Source organism: Sorex araneus, chromosome 1, assembly GCF_027595985.1.
Source record: "Sorex araneus isolate mSorAra2 chromosome 1, mSorAra2.pri, whole genome shotgun sequence".
In the NCBI taxonomy this organism is placed as follows: Eukaryota; Metazoa; Chordata; class Mammalia; order Eulipotyphla; family Soricidae; genus Sorex; species Sorex araneus.
In genome coordinates this window covers 123687946-123703134 of record NC_073302.1, presented here as the reverse complement: position 1 = coordinate 123703134, position 15189 = coordinate 123687946, and the positions used below count along the sequence as shown (strand labels likewise).

General features: G+C 40.0%; 1 protein-coding gene across 1 annotated transcript in view; it reads right to left on the bottom strand.

Annotated features, from left to right (window-relative positions):
* Positions 1-15189, bottom strand: part of SLC1A3 (solute carrier family 1 member 3) — an 85747-nt gene that overhangs the window by 54491 nt on the left and 16067 nt on the right. Inside the window, exon 3 of the mRNA XM_004605545.2 lies at positions 7901-8038. Within this exon, the coding sequence (XP_004605602.1) occupies positions 7901-8038 (138 nt within the window). The remainder of the gene's footprint in view (positions 1-7900; positions 8039-15189) is intronic.

Here is a 15189-nt window from a genome sequence, read left to right as displayed (position 1 = left end):
TAGTTTATTTTTAATTAGAGAGTCATCGTGAGGGTACAGTTACAGATCCATACATCTTTGTGCTCATGTTTCCCCCATACAAAGTTAGATAACCCATCCCTTCACCAGTGCCCATTCTCCACCACCAGTAAACCCAACATCCCTCCCCCCCTCCCCAGTCCTGTCTCCCCCCACCCCACCCTGCCACTATGGCAGGGAATTCCCTTTTGTTCTCTCTCTCTGATTAGGTGTTGTGGTTTGCAATAAAGGTGTTGAGTGGCCATTGTGTTCAGTCTCTAGTCTGTATTCGGCCCACATCACCCTTCCCCCACATGACCTCCAACCACATTTTACTTGGTGGTCCCTTCCCTGAGTTACCCAGAATGAGAGACCAGCCTCCAAGCCATGGAGACAATCTCCTGGTACTTACTTCTACTATTCTTGGGCGTTAGTCTTATAGTCTATTATTCTATATTCCACAGATGAGTGCAATCTTTCTATGTCTGTCTCTCTCTTTCTGACTCATTTCACTTAGCATGATACTTTCCATGTTGATCCACTTATATGCAAACGTCATGACCTCATTTTTTCTAACAGCTGCATAGTATTCCATTGTATAGATGTACCAGAGTTTCTTCAACCAGTCATCTGTTCTAGGGCACTTGGGTTTTTTCCAGATTCTGGCTATTGTAAACAGTGCTGCGGTGAACATATAAGTGCATATGTCACTTCGACTATACTTTTTGGCTTTTCTGGGATATATTCCCAGCAGTGGTATTGCTGGGTCAAATGGGAACTCAACCTCTAGTTTTTTGAGAGTCGTCCATACTGTTTTCCAAAAGGGCTGAACTAGCCGGCATTCCCACCAGCAGTGTAGAAGGGTCCCTTTCTCCCCACATCCGGAGAGGGGGATATTTTTAGGGACAAACTGACTTTAATTACTTTGTCTATTTCTTACTAAAATAAAAAATAGTACAACATAAAACAAAAAACATTCACTATAACAATGATAGTTGGAAATGATCACTCTGGACAAGAACTGGATTCTGAAAGGAAGAAAAAGGATATTCATGATAACGTTTCAGTACCTGTATTGCAAACCATAATGCCCAAAAGGAGAGAGAGAGAGAGAGAGAGAGAGAGAGAGAGAGAGAGAGAGAGAGAGAGAGAGAGAGAGAGAGAAGAGAAAATTACCTGCCACAGAGGCAAGGCTGAGAGGGTGGTTGTGGGCAGGCAGGAGAGAAACTGGGAACACTGGTGGTAGGAAATGCATACACTAGTAAAGGGATGGGTATTTGAAGATTGTATTACTGAAACCCAATCATGAACAACTTGTAACTGTGTATCTCACAGTGATTCAATAAAAAAAAAAGAACCGATAGGAATATTATGATAAATTTACATATGTAACTCTGGGAATTTAGTAAATATCACTGTTTTCATAAGAATCCACAAATGATTCATAATTTTACCAAGAGGAAACTATAACACCATCATGAAAAATATAAAATTGGAACCACACATGTGCCAGATTCTTTGCCTACTTAATATCTGTTCATCTCTCCTTCTATGATTTAGTTTTAATAAATAGTGTGCTGAGGGAACAGAAAAGCGTTGAGGGACCAGAGAGATAGCACAGCGGGTAAGGAACTTGCCTTGTATGTAGCTGATTTAGGTTTAATCCCTGTCACCATCTATGGTTGCCTGAGCCCTGTCAGCAGTGATCTCTGAGCACTGCCTGGTATAGCCTCCCAACAAAATAAAACAACAACAAAATAAAAGAAAAAGAAAAAGCATTGAATCTAGATTTCATCTCTGTGTGATGCCTCAAAACCAAGTGATCTCTTTAGCACCCAGAGAAAGCTTCCCTCATCTCCTATGGGGGCCCTCTCTAAATGGAGACTACCTCACCTCTCTGCCTAAATTGGTCGGAAGGCTGCCTGGAATCAGCTTGTTGGTTTCAAATGAGTTGTTCTGATGCTTTTTTCTGCCTCAGTTATTTCTATGCTGCCATGAAGAGTGTTACTGTTAGCATGTGGTGACAAAACCCAGTTTGTCCGAAGTTTTGGTGAGACAGAAAGGCTCCACTCCCAGCATGTGAACAGCCCGTGGAATTTGCTGCCTTATGGAAGCCACAGTGCCACCACACACTGGGGCTGAGTCGCTCAGGAAAGGCTGGGCCGTTGTATAACCAACGATAATATTTAGAATCATGTGGCTGTGATAAGGTAATCACATCCCAGGCTGCAGGGCAGAAACCAATCCCTTCCAGTGGCAAGGCAGGAATTCTTCCTGGCTCCCATGTTGTTACTTGATTAACTTCATGGTTTCTTTCGTTTACCTTTAATAGGAAAGTGATCCTTGCAAGAATCCAGACACAGGAGTCACATGGTCCTGGGAGGCTTAGTTTCATAGTGCCCCTGAAGGCAAGCTCTTTCTTCTTGCTCCAGAATTTTCCTTTATGTAATGAGGACCACCAGGACTGCTATTCTGACTGCTACTGCTTTTATTGCGGATAGCCACTACCACGTGAATACCAGCTCTGTGGCAGGTATAAACTTTCATGATAATCTGTGCTACAGTTCTCTTCCTCACAGTGTGTAGTGGATGAAAGGGGTGTCCAAAGATACTCTTCCTCACCCAATGGAAACTTTCATTTCTTTCTACGAAATGCATGTGTAAAGGAAAAGGGGAAGTCACTTTTCTTTTATATAAGAGTTTCAAACAGAACTCAACTGCACATCAGAGTCACAGTGATGGGCAACTTAAAATATTAAATTTTTCTTTAGTGGTTTGGACCCTCATTTGTGCATGCTCCTAACAAACTATCCACATGTGCAAGAATCAGAATTGTCTGGCTCATTTTTTTCACTCTTTCATGTTAAACAAAATGACAGAACTTCAGATCACTCTTAATGTGATTTCTCTGAAACCAAAGAGTCATACTTTGAGGTGTAATGTTGACTGTCTTTACTTTTACTTTTTTTTTTTCTCTTTTTGGGTCACACCCGGCCATGCACAGGGGTTACTCCTGGCTCTGCACTCAGGAATTACTCCTGGTGGTGCTCAGGGGATCATATGGATGCTGGGATTTGAACCAGGTTGGCTGCGTGCAAGGCAAATGCCCTACCCTCTGTGCTATCGCTCCAGCCCCATTTTTCTCAGGCAAAAGGACACTCAGGCAAGAGGTTTACAGCTTATTGGTCTCTACTACAAGTGCCATGTCCACTGAGTTCTTTGGCCTATAGATTTGAAAGGACTCTGTTGAAGAATAATGTGACACTTTATGGAACTTGTCACATAAACAAGGGGTTATAGGCAGGAAGCTGTTTTGCAAACATCTTTTGTCCTCAAATATTTTCAGAGTGGACAATGGCTTAGAAAGGATAGTTGAACAGGATATATTTAGTGTTCCCCAAATTGGATAATTACAGTCGTATTAATTAATTTTGTTGTGTATAAATACTTCTTAACTAATATTAAGATGCATGGTGAGAACACCATTTAATCTTCATTTAGTAAGAATCCTTTGAATTATAAGAAAGATAGAGTTTTATTTTGGTACCAATGTATGTTCAACACTTTGCTAATATTTGCAGCCCTCTCCTCCTTTTTAAACAAAGAGAAATAGCATCTCATTATATTGTGATTTATTATCTTTCACAAGAGTTTCCATTTCCTTTAACTAATAAAAGATTATCAATTAAAGAAAATATTAAGTCAATGAGAAGAGGGGCAATACTCATGTAACCTTAGGATGCAACTGCTATCACTCGAAAAATCAGGTCTGATTTAACGGTCTTCAAATGGATCAAACTGTTTCTTGTTGGGAATACAGAGGACAGGTTCACTTTTTCATAAGTGGAATTGGAACTTGCTTACCTATATGATATGATTGAAGGGGTTTATAGAAGTTCCCTAAACTCCAGTCAAATATTTTTGAAGATCTCTATCATTATACTCCTGTCACTCTGCTCCTGAGCTCAGTGTCCCACATAAAAAAGAACCCAATAATAGCTATTAATGAATGACTGTTAAAAGAAAAATTTTATTCATTTTATGCCATAGGTGCTAGACACTCTTGCTACTTTCACTACTTCTGTTGATGCTCCTTGCACCACCCCAGGTTGACTTATAATCTGCCCATCTCTGTAGAGAGCTGGTCAAAGAAATGCTTCCCCTTTCTAGAAAACTGGAGGCACAAACATTTTATATTGAGTAGTGGAAGGGCATACACTTCAAGAATGAGAAAAAAGGTATTAATTAAAAAAATATTTTAAAGTGAGGAGGAGGTATAAGTTATGTTCAACAGCACAACAGAAATGGAGTTTAATTATTCTCTAGTGAATGGAATCAGACTAAGCCAGTCAAACCAAGTCATAACTCTGGCATGAAATATCTGGGTTGGCTGCCTATCCTGACCAAATCAATAGAGACCGGTGCCAAACCCTATTTTATTGTGTGGGGTGTTGGCACAAACAGATTTTTCTTGTTCATAAAAATAGGTACTTTAGTACAAGTCCAGCCATTAGGCTTTCTCCCAGCTTCTCTCTGGCAGCTTCTGGAATGCTAATAAACACAGAAGGATGTTTGGAAAGATTGGCATTTCAAATTTAGGAAAAGGAGAACAGCATTTATGGGGGCTTTAGTGCCCCAAGTCACTCCTGAGTGAGTTCCAAGTATGGAAAACTAATGTGAATTTCTCAGACTTAAAACAGGATTCTAGTACAATTAAATATATAGGACTTCAAAAAGACAATGCAGGTTCATTCATTATAATTTCTGTTCACATAGACCTTGGGATGTTTGAACTTAAAAGTACTATGCCTCCTAGAATTTTCTCATTAGGAAATGTTTTATATGGAAGTATGACCTCTGCCTTCTTATTCAGGTGTTCCTGTCTGGTACAAAAAAAAGACAAGTATAGTGATTAAAAATAATGTGGCAATACTCAGAAAAAGGAGAGATATTTTTCAGTAGCTCTTTGTTTAGTTGGCATTAAACACAGAATTTGGTAGCTAATTCCATGTTAAACTTCGCGTGGAATTATCACCAGTGGGGTATGGAATGTCATGTGGCTTGATAGGCATAAACCTTTATTATTCATCATCAACAGCACTGCCATACTGAGGAATATATCGGGAGTCGAGACTTGAGTCCTGTCTGCAGATAGGTTTTGTTCAGCTTGCAGTGCTCTGTTCTATTAATATGGGGGCAGGGACATGGTTCAGGGATGCAGCACATGTCTTGGATGAGTGAGGCTCTCGGTTCAACCCTTGGAGCCCTAACAACAATAATGGTGGGAAAGCTTGGCTCTTGTTGACACGCAACATAAGTGATCAGAGCCACAAGCCACTCTGAGTCTCCTTTGTCTACACTATTCTGCAGCTAGGTCATTCCCCGTGGATCATCACAGGTATTCATGTTAAATATCACCGGTTGAGAAATATTTCACTGTATCCACAACTTCATCAAAATAGAAAAACCAAAGAAGCTTGAAAGGACAAATCTCTGTGTGACATGTGCTGGGCCATTAGGGGCACCTGAGTGTGCTGTTCCATTCTGAAACACAGAACTCTGATTTTGTTCCCTCCCCAAGCAACACGTTACCAGGTAGACCTTCCACGCACACATGAGGATCCTTCAGGATGTGTGTAATTTTCAGGATTCCTTCCTTTCTCCTCATTCTGACTGAGCCAATATGCCCCCCCAACACCCATGAACCCTTTTGTTTAGTGGTTTTTGAAAAAATCATTGTGGTTAAAACCTTGAAGGAAATTCATATTGAGTCAATCATTCACTCCAATTGATTAAGTACTTAAATTACTGTGGAGCTTGGGAACTACTCCTTTGAGACAAACACCTTAAAAACATCTTTGGAAAATTAAATTTTTGTTGCCATGCTCCAGCCCTCCGACCCCCCAATTCTCCCCTTTCCAGGCTTCTTGTCTTAACACAGTTCTGGAGAAGTGGAGAAACTCTCTTAATTTTCCCAAGTGGCAGCATTCCCACTTGTAATTAGGTTTCATTGTAAAAGTTCACTTTATAGAGCTGCTTGCAGCTTGGTAATTTCTTCAAGATTTAGCCACACATTTCTTTCTAATCATGCAAAAGTGTTGCGTCATAGTGGGTTTTTCCTCCTGCAAAATTACTCAAATTTTCTTGAAGTTGATGTATAAAGTATTAGAAAGAGCCAGGATATTTTGCTACAAACTTTTTTCTAATTGTACTGAATGAAAGCCTTCCTCTGCATATTGTTTATCACAACTTCAGAAACCTCTAACCACAAGTGCCACTCTTGAAAAGGTAGTATAAAGGAATTTATACTACCTCTATGCTGTGTTCTTTTCTATGTTCCAGAAAACTGAAGATATTTGATTAAATTCTGGGCTAGTAGAGATAGTGAAAGGGGAAGCCTTGTTCCTGGAAGGAACACGGCGGATGTGAGGTTGGCCACATTTTTCTGTCTTATTGCAAAGAATTTGTTTCCCAGAAAATGGCAGCTGAGGGATAACAAGATAAGCATGTATCCTGGTGTCAGATTTAATCCAGCTTCGATGAGAATTGCCAGGGGCTTCGATAACTCCTACTCAGCAACGGGCTAGGGAAGTTTCAAAATCAAGTGCTCCTAATCATCCTGTCTACACGGCTGTTTTATGGGCCATTTATCCTCTAATCAGGGTGTCCTGTACATGCAAAAACTTGTTCAGGCACTGGACAAGAGGACGTTGGAGCTCTCTAGGGCATTGGGGAAAAATATGACACAGATTCTGTCCAAGCAATGGCCAACTCCCCAAGGCACGTAAAAATCAGAATCTCACCCCATGATTTGAATTTACTCTGAAGCTCTTATTACACGAGATTTTTTTTTTTTTAAAAAGGAGAGATTATAAATATCCTTGAGAACTCCCTGGAAGTGGGCAAGAAGCTCAGAGCTGGCTCACCTAGAGGCTGAACGATCTGCTTAAGGAGGACAGTGAGCCAAGGTGGAAAGAGCAGGATCAGTAATACCTGAGTTCTGGGCTTTAGCTACAAACTCAGAAATCATCCTGCCGGAGGATGAAATTCCTTCTCCAGGTCAGAGATGTGCTGCGGGGAAAGAGAAGAGTGGGCAGGAAGGAATTGCACAGGCACAAACTTCTTGGGTCCATTTGTAGTCACCAAGTCACCAAGCACACAGACAAACAACTCCCTTCCCATTTTCCATGCAGGAAATGAACGATTAAACTTGTTGTCATGGAAAATAAAATCCTATCCTGTGGAGCTTCCAGTTGTTGACAATCCAACTGTCAACCAACAAAACAATCCAGATGGGGCAGTCTCCCACCCCCTCCCCATTCTCCCACCAGCATAAAAGGTAATGGGATGGGGGTGGGGCAGGGGGCAACTGTAGAAGGAGATGAAATCATGCGGGTTCACCAGGAAAAGAGTGTTGGTGGCAGCAGAGTTGGTGAGTGTGTTGTGGGCATTACCTCTTGATGAGGCTTCCAAGAAGGCTCCCGCTCAAGTCCTGGTGGCTCTGAGAACAAGCATTCTTGCATCAATAGCTAATAGGCTGTCCAACCAGATGTTATCTGGGTGGGATAAGAGGGTGAGAAAACAGACCTGTTGTACGCTGTTGTACTACATCGCTGGGGTCAGAGAAGGCTGGTGTGTAGTGTTTAGCAGGGCACCTCGTTCATAGTGAGGCTGACCAGATTACATGATGTTTTAAATCTGTTTCCTCTTGTGATTGGTCAAATATGAGCATTAAAATTATTCATGCATTACTAAAGCCTCCTTTCCATCATTTTGAAGGGACTTTTTTTTTTTCTAGAATAGAGCATGCATCCAGAAGACCTAAAGCAATTGCTTTTCTAAATGAGTTTTCACAATAAATAAGCACACAAATAGAATGATATAATAAATCTGCCTATAGTACCTGTGACAAGACTGGAGATGATCAGTGGCAACACCAGCATCTGTAACATCCTCATCAGAAGTTCACCAGGAAAAGAGAAGTACTTGACTTCCCGGTAGCTCATTTTGTATGGTCGAAGGGTAAATCCGAGGATGGTACCTGAAATTTGGGGGGAAAGAGGGAAAGAACTAAGTCTCTTTTGAAACTGAAAAGTCAAACTTAGTACAATGAGCAATTCTCCTGTCTTACATTTATTTAAGCAGTTTTAAATTTATTTGGGCAGCACAAATAAATAAATATATTTGTTTGTCTATTTGTGCTGCTTTAGGAGCAAGGGGCATGTTTATCTTTTCAGCCATTATCTGGACAGGTCTGGCTGAATCTAAGGGCTTCAAGTAGAACTTTAAATGTTCCTGGTTTTGGGAAATAAAAAGTTTCTTTGCCTGTTTTGAATGTAGTGGAACCAATTTTGAGATGGCTCAATACAGAGTTACAAAGACTAGGACATAACTAGGAGATAAATCCATGTGTCCATAAACAAGGCAAGATAAACAAACGCTATCATTATAAAGTTATTTTTTTATAACAACAGATGTCAGAACTGCCAGACTTATACAGGGTTTAACTAACTACTTATACGGGGTAGTATGGTATAATGTTTTTAATTAAAATTTTTCTCTTATTCACATCGCTCATGTATTTCCATCACCACTGCCTCTGCATACCACAAGTTCTATCTACAGGGTCCTGAAATTACCTTGGCGACTCAATTGTATGTACTTGTTAGTTGTTGGCAAGAGAATGAGCAGAAACTCAATAGCGCAGAAATCTTTCCCCAAAAAACTTTCCCTGAAAACTTTGGTGGGGGTTTATGAGGTAATGAAACAGTGATCTTCTTCTTAATATTCCTTTATTCTTGAAACTTTAAAACATGTTTTTAGAATTCTAACTTTATATGGAAATAAAATTATTCATGACACCTTTTGAAATGTTTAGAAATTAGCAAAAGTATTAAATAAATCTTCTCCCTTTCCTTAAAGTATTTTCTTTCCTCCCAAGTGCACATATTCCTATATTATAAATATTTGAAAAATGTTTGCCTTGCTCTTATGAAAACTTTTGATTTCATTAGTGAGGGGGTGGGGGAAATCAAATCAGTTAAGTTAGACAACTGCTGAGTCATCTAGAAGCTTGAGGTTGGCATGGAGGGACAGACTATTGGGCAGACCGTTTTTTTTTTTTTTTCCTAAGGAAGTAGGAGGTCCTTTAAGGAACCAGAACCGTCTTAACTTCTTTTAAAAATGGGCTTTTGCTCTTATGAAAGAGGACATAAAGTTCATTTCCACTGTCATTGCAACCCTAAGTTTCATCATTGGGTTTTCATCACCATGATGTAGCTACTCTGATTCCATGTTGTAGTGAGATTAAAACTCTTAACTCCGTGGGACTAGAAATCCTGGCTTACCCAGTTTCCAAGGCTTTTCAGGAAAACACTTATTGCTTTCCCCCAACTGAACAGTAATATGTTCGAGAAAGAAAAGTGTATTTGGAAAATGTAGAAAAGTGAGACCAAGAGCCGACTGATACTGTTTACACCACTGAAATAATGAAGCTAATGTTTACTGAGCTTTCACTCTCTGCCAGACATCATCATTACACTTTAGTAAACTTAATCCTTACCCCCAACCCCCAGGCAGTAGGTTCTATCTTATCATCCATTTACTCATAGAGAAATCTAACATAGTGAACTTGAAGCTGGCTCAAGTCAAAGCACCTCACTATTGAAGCCAAATATCTATTCAAATGGCAGAATTGGATTCTAAACTCAGTCAGTTTGGACTTGGATTTCACATTCTTCTGCTTTTGTTTCTGAGGCCACACCCGGTAGTGCTGAAGGCTGCCCCTTGTTCTGTGCTGGGGGCTCATTCCCTTTTAGTGTTCAGATCCTGAGATGTAAGGGATGGAACCTAGACCTCTTGCATACAAAGCACGTGCTCGGATCCTGCTTTCACATTCTTGACCAGCTCACACTTCAGTAGAGCCTTAGTGAGTTTCTTTCCAGAATATTATAGTTTTTCATATATGGTCATCATAAGTATCTCTTTTAGGTTTTATGATGTCAAATCAAATGATTGTATCAAAATCTACTTAGTACTTCCTATGTTGTTGAACATTTAGGTGATCATGCATTTTCCACTACTCTGAAGAAAATCATGAGAAATATACTAAGGCTGTTTTACACCTAGGAATATTTCTTCCAAAGCATTTTTCATAAAGAATTAAATTCTACATAATTTTATTGATATATTTAATAAACTTTTTAGACATTAAATGTATATTGTGAAGTTTTGACAAATGACAAATATATATATACCATCTTAGTTCAAATGAAGATATGAAACATTCTCGCCAATCCATTTATTTTGTGCCTCTTATAAGCAATGTTTGGCAATTAGAAAAAGCCATATTTAGGCCTGAGCAATAACACAGCGGGCAGGTCATTTGTTTGCCTTGCATGTGGTTGACCCGGGTTTGTCCCAAGTATCCCATATGGTCCCCCAAGTACCACCAGGAGTGATTGCTGAGTAGAGAGCTAGGACTAATCTGGTGTGGCACCCAAACAAAACCAAACCCAAAATACCGTATTCAATGTACTATCAATGGAGAGCATCATTTACCTATTTGTGAATGGCTTGTAATGGAATTATACTATCTGCAATCAGACTTCTATGAAGTATGATTTTTGCTATCTGGCCACATTTTCACATGGGTCCAGTTCCTGCTACTAATCCACTGTATTAATAGAGCACACTTTTCATTTTCAACCCATTTGCTTTACTACAGTTTTTGCCCTTTAGGAATAAACCAGCTTTGAACATTCCGACATGATAGCTTTTGAGCATTTATTTTCAGTTATCTTGGATAAATGCTAAGAGCAAATATTGCTGGGTCATAGAATAGATAGATGTTGAACTATATAAGAAAACTGCAAGCAATTTCCAAGGTATTTTTCTTCCTATTACATACAAACCAATATTGTATGGGAATTCTAGGATATTTTTAGAGCAATTTAAAATCTAGCTTTAAAAAATATGTCTTCCTCTATTCATAACTGCATATGACTGCTATCAAATTGTTTTCCTGAACGGTTGGCCCAGCAATTTAATACTCCATTAAGTGGAAGAAAAAGATTTAATTTCCATACCTCCTGGAATAGAGTATTATAAAAATGATTAAAACAATCAAAATTTGTGAAAACAAGCAGTAAATAGTATGTACTTTTAAAATTTACTTAACATTTAATGATGTTGATCAGTTTTCCTAATCATTTTCATTAAATGTTGACTAAATTCAAATGGTGTAAGACTTTATATATATATATATATATATATATATATATATATACACACACATATTTGGTATTGAGCTTTAGATATTAAGAATACTTACCTTTTACTAATGGATTAAATAATATTTGATATAGCCATTTTTCTAATTTATTAGTCATGCATTATTACTTAAAAATGTACAGTTATGAAGCTGGAGATACAGTACAGAGGGTAAATCACTTGCCTTGAATGTAGCTACGAGGGTTCAATCCCTGGTACCCCATATGGTCCCTGAGCTCCTCCAGGAGTGATGCCAGAGCACAGGGCCAGGACTAAGTCCTTAGCACTGCTGGGATCCCTAAACAAAAACTAAAACTTCTGATGACTCGGTGTGTAAATATACATGCAAGTATATCCAGGGAGATAGCTTAGTGGCTCAGAACTCCTGCTTTGCAAGTATAAGGTCTGGAGTTTAATCCCCAATGCCACTATTTAGGCAGAGCACAATCCTGGCAGCTCTGCTGTCTGTGATCCCGGGCACAGCAAGTGTTTCATCCATACTGTAAGGTTTGCTTGATGAAATGGCACAGCTCAGAGCCAAATGGTTTTCAGATGGTGAGATAGCAAAACTCTAGGAATCAAAGATCACCCTGCCCCCACAACCCCCAGGGAGGGGGGACTGGACTTATGGCCCACCTGGTGCCAAGAAGCCATCAGGCTGCATCCCATACTTCCTCACATCGACCCCCTACAGACAATAACAGACGGCCAGAACAAACGCACCCATCTCTCTGGTCTTTGTTCCTTTTCCCACCCAAGACAACTTAAAAGCACGCTGAGTCTTTCCTAGGGTGAGAACTTGCCCCAACCTCCCCAGAGGTTCAATGGGTCCTGCCCGGGAGCTTAGCCCAATAAACCTCTCCCATTTCTTCACTTTTACTGTCTCTGTCCTGTCTGCGACAGATAAGGTCTCCAACCTTTCACATACCACTGCCAGATGTGTGAGCACCACAACTAAATGTGAAAGTGAGTAGCACAGCAGTGGAAGCAACTGCAATGATGGGATGGGAAGGAGGAATTTTAAAGAATTTACACACACCCATATGCAAAATGTTTTGTATCTTTGTTTCCTTTCCAGAGCTGGGTACCAAAACTTGGCCCTTGCATATAAGACAATGCACTGAACCACTGAGCCATATTCTCTAAATATTGTCTATTTAATAAAAATAGTATATGCACGCTTTTTAATAGATGGTTTCCCTGCACAAGAGTTATCACTGTATCACTGTCATCCCGTTGCTCATCAATTTGCTCGAGCAGGCACCAGTAACGTCTCCATTGTGAGACTTGTTGTTACTGTTTTCGGCATATCAAATACGCCACGAGTAGCTTGCCAGTCACAAGAGTTATAAACTTGAATTTTTATTTCCCTTCCAAGATTGAAAATAAATCAACTTTTTTCTTTGATTATTTGCTTTGTTTCAAAATACAGTGCCTTTAATCTTCCTGGAACAAAATTTTGGGGGAAAATACATTTAATTCTGACTTCTAGTGTACATAGAGCAGCAATAGCACATAACAACCATAAAAGGTTTTATCTGGCTAAATCTGGTTCTTTCTGAAAACTTGTTCATAGGAAGATCAAGTCACAAGAAATTACATTATTTTGTAACTAGTAAAGAAATAAACATGCCTTATATGTGTGAGACCCTATCTTCAATCATGACCCCCAACCCTCCTGGGAGTAGTTTCGGATTCTTGAACATTGTAAGGTAGGGCCCACACAAAAATAGGAAAAGTTATAAGAAAAACAAAGGTGGAATATATATAAAATAGAAGTAGGCTCCAGTTCCCCTGCTAACAGCACCAGCTAATTTTAATGGTGGTTGAGCAAATGCAAGATGTTAAGACACATTGCCTCCCGAGCATTAGGGACCCAGGAATAGTATCTCTTCCAGCTCACAGATGACGAGTCAGAGTCATGGAAGGGTGGGTAAGTGGCCAGAACCACTGCAGCATAGGTTGGACCCATGGCTGGCAGAAAGGGGTCAAACTGCTTCTATGAGGTCAGGTGAGAACTGAAAGGACCCACACCCCGTATAACACTACATAACACACTGCACAATACTATGCTGCACCCACAGCCTCTCAACAGTCACACACACACATACATACACACATACACAGTGGAACCAGCCTAACTTACCACATGGTATTTTGCCTACCCTTTGTCATGTTTTGAAATAAGATACCTAAATATAGAGCTTAAAGCTGGGGAACCGTTTTGTTGACTTAACCGAATGAAGTCAACATAGAGCGCTTTGTCAATTCGTTTGCTGAATGTCTAAGATAAACCCGTTTTCTTCAGTTTTCTGCTCTGCTCATACTGGTCAGGCCAGTAAGCTCTCAGAGGCGAATCAGGAAGCAAGGCCCCAAATGTGGAATTCTCCACTGCGAGGGGCAAGCAGCTTAGGTTTCTGATGACTTAACCTGAAACATGTTCGCACTGCCAGTAGCACAGACTTCTCAGAGTCCTCTATGCTCTTTCCTTCCCACTCATTGTGCCACACCACTCCCAAAAATGTCAAATAACTTCTTATCTGGATTTGTTAGAGCTGCAGCAGTTTGCATCTTGGGTGACATAATCCCAAATTGTCTTGATAAATATGCCAAGAGCAATATTCGTATTGCCCCCTCAGCCATTAATTCGGTATTGTTCTTGTTTTAATGTTTTAACAAGATTGAGAAGGAAGAATTTCTAGAAAGAAATCAATAAGTATCTTGACTAAAGGTAAGCTGAATGAGGTGAGCTGGTTGGATGCTCTGAAAAAAGATACATTTTTGTTTAAGTGCTTTCTCTTTTCTAATGTAAAATGCTCCCAAGAAATGAATCCTTCTGAGGTTGACTGTTTCCTCTGGGGAGTTTATACAACAAACACTTCTTTGGAAGATTAAATATCACTTCACTTTTAGCTAAGATACAATGGAAATGTTGGAGAGAGCCTCCAAAACAACATATCACACACAAGTTTGCTTTTGCAGGCCAATCAAGCTCAAGTTAAAGACTAAAGACTTACTTTTAAAATGTTGGTCCATATTTAATCTAATAAAATAATTAGAAATACTTTGATGCCAGAAAATATTTAAGCCTAAAAAAATGAGGCACGTTTTGAAGTAAAATTTCTACCAGGCGAGCTGTGTTGACCTTTTTAAATGCTGAAGTTAGAAATAACAAAATGTTACTAAAGTTCCCATTCTGTCATCTACATACTCTGTCACAAACAGATCGGCAGACCAAAGGCTTCTACCACCAATGCAAACTTCTCCAAAAAAAGAGGCAGTGCCCCACAAGAGATCAAATGCCAAAGGAAATACAAAATAATTGTGGCACTAATCTTGACAGAAAGTCCACACATTCTGGGTCAGGAGAGAGTCCACTGACTAGGGCACTAAAGGAAAGATCTGCACTGCACTGCACTGTTGTCCCGTTGTCCGTCGATTTGCTCGAGCGGGCACCAGTAACGTCTCCATTGTGAGACTTGTTGTTACTGTTTTTGTTATATTGAATACACCACGGGGTAGCTTGCCAGGCTCTGCCATGAGGTGGTGGGGGGGTACTCTTCATAGCTTGCCAGGCTCTCCGAGAGGGACAGAGGAATTGAACCCAGGTCGGCCTCGTGCAAGGCAAACACTCTACCCACTGTGCTATCGCTCCAGTCCAGGAAAAATCACTGTTAGTTTTTTTTCTTTCTGTTTTTAGGTCAAACTTGGTGATGTGCAGGGCTTACTCCTGGCTCTGGACACAGGGATTACTCCTGGTGGGCCTTTTCGGATGGCACAGGGTACTGGGGATTGAACCTAGGATGGCCATGTAAAAGGCAAACACCTTACCCGCATATCTATTTGCTACAGCCTTAGGATTGCATTTTCTGTGACTATCATAGCACAGTGGTAGGACGTTTGCCTTGCACGCGGCCGACC